Below are 8,556 nucleotides of genomic sequence, written 5' to 3' on the forward strand. Positions count from 1 at the left end.
CTGAATTTTTCCTGGTTATTGTCTTCATGGGAAATTTTTCTCAGTCCAGAAAAGGCAGGAAAGGAAGGACCCCATCACCTCTCAGGTCAGTGATCTCCTCCCCAAAAATATTCGCCACAGAGCACCCTGAACATCAGGGTTTCTGAGGCTGTAGATAAGAGGGTTCAGCATAGGGTTGATAACAGTGTTGAACACTCCAACCCCTTTATCCTTGTCCGAAGCCTCCCCTGAACCCAGTCTCATGTAGTTGAAGATACCTGTTCCATAGAAAAGACAAACCACAGTGAGGTGGGCACCACAGGTGGAGAAGGCCTTCTTCCGGCCCTCCACTGAACGGATTCGTAGAACTGCAGCGGCCACGTGGCTGTAGGAGGTGATGATGAGAACCAAAGGTGCACCTGCCATGATGAAACCCACAGCAAAGAGCAGCAGCTCATTGAATTGCGTGCTGGAGCAGGAGAGCCGGAAAAGCTGTGGGAGATCACAGTAGAAGTGATTGACCTCGTTAGGGCCACAGAAGTTGAGGGTAGTTAAGGCAATAGTGTGGGTCAGTGCGTTGGTGAAGGCACAAGCCCAGGATGCAGCCACCAACATCCTCTGGACTGTCTGACTCATGCGGGTGCTGTAGGTGAGGGGCCGGCAGATGGCCAGGAATCGGTCATAGGCCATGGCAGTCAGCAGGAAGCAGTCCACCCCAGCCAGAAGGTGGAAGAAGAAGAGCTGGGAGAGGCAGGCATCATAGGAAACTGTGCACTTGTGGGACAAGAGACGACCCAACATTGCAGGAACAGTGACAGTGATACATCCGACATCCAACACTGATAGGTTCCCCAGGAAGAAGTACATGGGGGTGTGGAGTTTGGGCTCCACCAAGACAGCTGCCAGGATGCTGAGGTTGCCCCCAACTGTGACCAGATAGGCAAAGAGGAAGAGCACAAAGACCACAGACTGCATCTTTTCTGTTTGCACCAGGCCCAGCAGAGTGAACTCAGCAACAGCGGTCCTGTTGGTCCCAGCTTCTGGCTCCATGAGTTCCTATAAGGACATGTCCCAGCAGGGGAGGTATCAGTTCACTCAGTTCACATTAACATTTTAAACCATTTATGTTCAAGTCCCCAGGCCATCCCTCACTCGTTGACCTCCTCCATCACCTCAATGCCTTCACTTTGCTCTTGGTTGAGATGCCCAGTGCCACCACCACCTTGTCCCTCTCATCCTCTGCTAGCTGAAACACTCAGAATACTTGGAACAACATGAGAACTATAGTTAATAAAGTATATTGCATTCGGGATTGTTGCTGAGTAGATTACAGCTGTCCTCACCACAGGGGGGAAATGGGTAACTGTGAGATGATGAATATGTTAATTTGTTTCACTACAGTAACCATTCTCATAAGATCATGTTCTATACCTTAAATATAAACAAAAACTTTGTTTTAAAAAACACACAAGGCTTCCTCTATGAATACAGTTAGATTTAGATGAAATTTTTCTATTGCTCTCTGAGGGATTGTCCCAAACTAATAAGCAGGTTTCAAAATAGAAATCCAGAGAAACTAGAATGCATTTAAAACATAACCTAGGCTGGGGGCGGTGGCTCACGCCTGTAATCCCAGCAGTTTGGGTGGCCAAGGCAGGTGTATCATCTGAGATCAGGAGTTTGAGACCAGCCTGTCCAACATGGTGAAACCACGTCTCTACTTCAAAAATTAGCTGGGTGTGGTGGCGCGTGCCTGTAATTCCAGCTACTCAGGAGGCTGGGGCAGGAGAATAGCTTGAACTCGGGACGTGGAGGCTGCAGTGAGCCGAGATTGCACCATTGGACTCCAGCCTGGGTGACAGAGCGAGGCTCCGTCTCAAAAAAACAAAACGAAACAGAAACACGTAGGTTTAAAGGCTTCTAGACATAATAAAGGCCAAGCAAAGCGGTGGCAAGAATCAGCGAGAAGGTATCCATGATTGTGGATGTCAGAAAGACCAGTCCAGTGCATTTCTCCAAGGTGAGGGACCGCACTCTGAAGTATCAATTCAACATTCCTTGTTCAATACATTGTTACAGTTATTGTTACTTAAGCCCCTATACTGGACTTTGACTAAGGATGTACTGTGAAATAATATTTTCTGTGTGTATCCTCTGCTGCTCCTCCCTAAAACCAAAGTTGTGATCACAGCCTGTGGGTTGGCTGCTGCCAGGCGCAATTAGATTCCGCATTGCACAGTCACTGTTCTTCCACTTGTCCTTGACTTACGCACGGTAGATTGACCAAGGGCTCTAATGCTATGTCCTGAAATAAGGAAGGCATGTACTTGGAAAACCAGGTTGAAGTCGTCTTTCAGATTTTATATCCAACCCCAGATCAAAAAACATCAATGTCTCTATTGCACATGGAATAAGCCAGGCCAGAGGTTCTTTAAAAGCAATGTTACTCCCTTGCATAGAATAGTCCGGAATCAGAGGACGGGAAGCAGCTGGAAGGGAACAGTGATGACTGCCTGAGCTGGGGCAGTGAATGATTAGGGAGGTTGCAGAAATCAAATACACTGTAGCAGCAGTATGACTGATATGACTGCCTGGGGATATGGTCACCAAAACGATTTTTAAATCCTTTGTTCATAAAAGTGGGAACTGAGTGCACGGGTTGGTGGCATGGTCTTTACCGGTCTCAACCAAGATCTGAAAAGCAGAGGAGGCAGGACTGCATGAGAAGCCATCCGGGCAGGCTGACTGTGCGGTGTTTAGGTGAGACTTTAAAAGCAAGAAGCCGGCATCATCAGCAGTTCCCCAGCCGCTGGTAAGCATTGACTAGGGACGTCAAGGGAAAATGTACTCACAATCACGGAACAAGTGTCTTACAGCCAGTCTCAACCTTGGCTGCACAGTAGATTTACGTGGGAGCCCTAAAAACTCCTGTTATCCAGAATTTACCCACAGGCCAGTTAAATCAGAATCTCTCAAGATAATACCCAGGCATCAGGAATTTTCTTTTTTTTTTTGAGATGGAGTCTCGCTCTGTCGCCAGGCTGGAGTGCAGTGGCACAATCTCGGCTCACTACAAGCTCCGCCTCCTGGGTTCAAGAGATTCTCCTGCCTCAGCCTCCTCAGTAGCTGGGACTATAGGCAAGCACCACCACGCCTGGCTAATTTTTTTGTATTTTTAGTAGAGACGGGGTTTCACCATGCTGGCCAGGATGGTCTCGATCTCTTGACCTTGTGATCCAGCCATCTCAGCCTCCCCAAGTGCTGGGATTACAGGCGTCAGCCACCGTGCCCAGCAGCATCAGGATTTTTTTAAGCACCCACCTGATCACTGCTGTCTTAGCATTTAACTGAGTGGATACTTCCAACGACTAGCTCTTTCTTGCCACTCCCTCAAATTAAGAGTTTTGTTTTGTTTTCTCTCATTTTACTTTTACTGATAACCCTGAAGGGAGAGGAGGAAATACTTTAAAAGATGACACACAGAAAAGTTACAAAAATGTAAGATATTTTGCAAAGGTTTGGTGGTATTTCCAGCCTTAATTCCTGACTCTGTTAAATTAGATACTCAGTCCCCCATGCTTATTGGAATCACCTGGAATGCTTTAAGAAGCACATAATGATGCTCAGGCCTTTCACCAATAATTTTGATTTAATTGGTTGAATTGGTGGTACCTGGGTATGGGTGGTCCTCAGCGCCTCCCAGGTGGTTCTAATTCCCAGCCAGGACAGAGAACTCTGCCAGATCTGCAGCCTGGGAGGCATGACGATGGCTTCTTGCTTCCCTCCTCATTGTTTTTCTCCTTACAGGACATGAAGGCCACCAGCCCTTTCAGGTCACACAGCCACTTCCACAAAGACTCCTCCGCTTAGGCTTAGAGTCAAGGTAACCTCAGTCAGGCGCGGAGGCTCACGCCTGTAATCCCAGCACTTTGGGAGGCTGAGGTGGGTGGATCACGAGGTCAGGAGATTGAGACCATCCTGGCTAACACGGTGAAACCCCGTCTCTACTAAAAATACAAAAAATTAGCTGGGTGAGGTGGTGGGCACCTGTAGTTCCAGCTACTTGGGAGGCTGAGGCAGGAGAATCACTTGAATCTGGGAGGCAGAGGTTGCAGTGAGCTGAGATTGTGCCACTGTACTCCAGCCTGGGCAACTCCATCTGAGACTCTGTCTCAAAAAAAACAAAAAAAAAAGAGTCAAGGTGGTCTCTAAAGACTGACGCGCAGTTTCATGTGGATAACATGCATCTCATTGGACCGTCTACAGCAAGCGCATGTCTCCAGCGTGAGGCTATCTCAATGACCAACCTTCCAAATGAGGTCTCCACTGTGCACGCTCAGGCCATGGGGAGGCTGCAGAGGGGATGCCACATGGATGAGAATGTGGATGCGGTGATCTCCAAGAGGTCCTTAAAGTTCTAAGATCACGTGACTCGGAGGAGGGCAGAAATCATCCTCTGGCCTGATTATCATTGACAGAGTTGGTAAATGATAATACTTTGCAAATCAACAAATCAAAGGGTGATAGCTCTTCATATTATATTAAAGGATATTTGACTACCTTCCTTTTTCCTGTCAGGTCCATTTTAACACAAGCACTGGATTGCAACCCTGTGGTTTTCCAGCTCCTTGCTCATGCTGTTTTCCCCACCTGCAGTGGTTTCCCTCCGACGGCACCTGCCCAGATATTTCACAACTTGACTCAAATGCTGACTGATGAATTAATTCTTCTTTGAAACTTCCCCATCTAAAAAGAATCTCTCAGCTGGGCGCGGTGGCTGACGCCTGTAATTCCAGCACTTTAGGAGGCCGAGGCGGGCGGATCACGAGGTCAGGAGATCGAGACTATCCTGGCTAACACGGTGAAACCCCATCTCTACCAAAAAATACAAAAAAAAAAAAAAAAAAAAAAAAAGGGAGCTGGTGAGCGCCTGTAGTCCCAGCTACCGGGGAAGCTGAGGCAGGAGCATGGCGTGAACCCGGGAGGTGGAGCTTGCAGTGAGCAGAGATCACACCACTGCACCTCCAGCCTGGGTGGCAGAGCGAGACTCCGTCTCAAAAAACAAACTCTCCTCCCCTCCCATCTCCTCTCTCTCCTCACCCCCCAAACTGTCAATATACACCATTTCTTGGAATTTATGACTGTTTACATTTTAGGTGAGTCACTTCTTTATAGAGTCTGTCTCTATAAATGACTTAAGGACAGAATATATGTTTGATTCATTTTCAATAGCAATGATCATCATAACACTTTACACATAGTTATCCAATATTTCATATTTCTTTTTTTTGAGACAGAGTTTTCCTCTTTTTGCCCAGACTGGAGTGCAATGGTGTGACCTCGGCTCACTGCAACCTCTGCCTCCTAGGTTCAAGCGATTCTCCTGCCTCAGCCTCCCGAGTAGCTGGGATTACAGGCATGCACCACCACACCCAGCTAATTTTGTATTTTTAGTAGAGATGGGGTTTCTCCATGATGGTCAGGCTGGTCTCGAACTCCTGACCTCAGGTGATCCGCCCGCCTCGGCCTCCCAAAGTGCTGGGATTACAGGCCTAAGTCACTGTGCCTGGCTGTTACCCAATATTTCTTAAATAAATAAATGGATGGTTAAAATGTGTACGATTTCATCGGTATGAGGTAGAGTTGTCAAGGAAGACTTTCTGGACACACTGGAATTTGTCCTGGCCTAGTATGCTTTAGGGGAGGTACAGGTTAAGTGCAGGGTGCAAGGTTGTGGCAGGGACTCCATTGTGTTAATGGGACAAGCAGGTCATGGACCAATCCACCTGCTTCTTTTTACTTAAACCTCCCAAAACAATACGGCCCTTAGGAGGGGCCACACCTTCCAGACCAGTCAGTCATGGTTGGGGTAGAAGAACCACTAAACAGCTGTTGCCAACCCTCAGACAGCTGCAGATGCAATTGCTTAAAACCAGGGGGATTCTGGGATGACCTCAGGTCACCCTGAGACACCCCGAGGGTCTGACAGGGTCCCCACAAGGCCCACTGGGGAGCCCTCCTGCACGACCACCCTCGAGGCTCCCCTTACGAGCTGTGACAGCCCCTGCTCTGGAACTCCAGCCCATCCCTCATGCGCCCAACATGACAAGGCTCAAGGCCTTCGCTGGAGTGAGGGTTCCCGGCTGCCTGAAGCAGTGGGTGCGGGCAGTGAACTGGTCTGAGCGTCTCCCCACACTCACGCTAACAGGCTTCATCTGAGAGAGGAGAGTATGGGGGAAAAAGCACAAAAGACCCCAGGACCTCCGGGCTACAGTCCCAGATCCTCCCCGAAATGGCTTTCCCTTTCAGGGCACCCATCGCACCAGGTCGTTGAAGCTGATGGCAACAGAAGCCCCTTCTCCATTCTGCAGGGGCAGAGGAAGGACTCGTGCGAATACTCACCCTGGAACGGGCACAGAAGCCACTGAGGTTCCCTCAGGAAAGAAGGGGGGAGCTGCGCAGACCCCGTTATCCTCCCGGAGAGCGAGTGAGGGGCTATGTCTGAGAAACGAGAGGACTCGGGCTGCTGTGCTCTCTGTACGGGGCTGTCTTCACCACAGCGCTGTCCTCTGGGGCGCTCAGAAGCGGGCCCTCCTAGGAGAGAGAAGGCTGGGGAGACAGACATGGAAAAGGAGACACCTCAGGCCCTTCATCCTCATGGCGACGATGCCTCACACCTGCTGGTGTTCAGACTTTCTCACAAGGAAGGCTTTGCCTCGAGCCCGGGCTCTGTGGGCAGGATGTTAGGGCGGATGATGTCCGCTCTGCCTAATGGTGGGTCACTGAGGCCTCCAGGACCTGCCCATGAAAGTCCCCCAGGAAGGGAGAGGTGCAGCTGGGGCCTCTATATGGGTTTTCTAAGGAGAAATTTTCTTTCCCAGATGTCAGCCAGGGCATGTGAGCTGTGACAAGCCCAAAGCAGGCCTCAGAAGGGAGGTAAGAGGGGAAAGCTTTCTTCAAAGCCGGCTTCCCGTTGAGCCCTCAGTCGTGTGGCGCTTTCTCTCTTGGGGCCTTGTTAGTGGGGCCACTGGGACTGTGTCTTGGGGATCCTATAATGATTCTGGAGGTGGTGGGAGACGAGCCCTAGGATGCTAGAAGGACCTCTGGGAGGCTGCCTACCAACATGATTTTCTAAGCCAGCCCCTGAGTAATTGACAGGCCTGGTGAAGGTCGCAGGTTAATGAACAAAAGCTGTGGGAAGGTGTAGGCGTGTGTTCCTCTGACTCCCCTTCCCACTAACACACACTCAGCCAACATTCCCTCGCCTAAGAGACAGGGATCTTTCTTCCCCCACCAGGGAATGCTGGTGCAGTAGAAAAAGCAGAATAGACAAACCTGCTCTTCTGATTATTAGTGGTTTGACTTTTGTACAAGCTGCGAAGTCAGTTTTGGGGCCTCGGTTTCCTCATCTGTAAAATGAGATATCCTTCCTCCAAAGCACTGCTGTGAACATCACATACAGTAAGTTGCTAACAGAGGTTCAACAATTTATATACATATGAATTGATAACATGTATGAGTATCTGTGGCTGGGTGTGGTGACCCAAACTTGTAATCTTAGCACTGGGAGACTGAGGCCGGGATCGCTTGAGCCCAGTTCAAAACCAGCCTGGGTAACATGGCAAAACCCCATCTCTACAAAAAATACAAAAATCCGTCAGGCACAGTGGTGTGCACCTGTACTCTCAGCTACTCTGGAGGCTGAAATGAAAGGACCACTTGAGTCCAGGAGGTGGAGGCTGCAGTGAGCCGTGATCGCACCACTGCACTGCAGCCTGGGCTATAGAGTGAGAATCCATCTCAAAAAAACAACAAAACAAAAACAGACAAACAGAAACCATTTATGAGTGTTTGTCATGTACACGGTAACGTGCTGAGAACTTAACAAGCCTGGAGTCTATCAGTCTTCACAATTCTACGAAGTAGATTTTTTTTTTTTTAATATACTTTAAGTTCTGGGGTACACGTGCAGAACATGCAGGTTTGTTACATAGGTATACACGTGCCATGGTAGTTTGCTGCACCCATCAACCCATCATCTACATTAGGTATTTCTCTTAATGTAATCTCTCCCCTAGCCCCCCACCCAACAACAGGCCCTGGTGTGTGATCTTCCCCTCCCTGTGTCCATGTGATCTCATTGTTCAACTCCCACTTATGAGTGAGAACATGCAGTGTTTGGTTTTCTGTCCTTGTGTTAGTTGCTGAGAATGATGGTTTCTAGCTTCATCCATGTCCCTGCAAAGGAAAGGAACTCATCCTTTTTTATGGCTGCATAGTATTCCATTGTGTGTATGTGCCACATTTTCTTTATCCAGTCTGTCACTGATGGGCATTTGGGTTGGCTCCAAGTCTTTGCTATTGTGAACAGTGCCACAAGAAACATACGTGTGCATGTGTCTTTATAGTAGAATGATTTATAACCCTTTGGGTATATACCCAGTAATGGGATCACTGGGTCAAATGGTATTTCTAGTTCTAGATCCTTGAGGAATCACCACACTGTCTTCCACAATGGCTGAACTAATTTACACTCCCACCAACAGTGTAAAAGTGTTCCTGTTTCTCCACATCTTC

General features: G+C 48.7%; 1 protein-coding gene across 1 annotated transcript; it reads right to left on the reverse strand.

Annotated features, from left to right (window-relative positions):
• On the reverse strand, positions 1-1,633 carry LOC101026513 (olfactory receptor 3A2). The gene is given in 1 exon segment (XM_021928541.2): positions 1-1,633. A coding segment is annotated over 1 exon segment (966 nt). The 5' UTR covers positions 1,048-1,633; the 3' UTR covers positions 1-81.
• Between the last annotated feature and the right edge of the window lie 6,923 nt (positions 1,634-8,556).

This window comes from Papio anubis, chromosome 17 (genome assembly GCF_008728515.1).
Source record: "Papio anubis isolate 15944 chromosome 17, Panubis1.0, whole genome shotgun sequence".
Taxonomy (NCBI): Eukaryota; Metazoa; Chordata; class Mammalia; order Primates; family Cercopithecidae; genus Papio; species Papio anubis.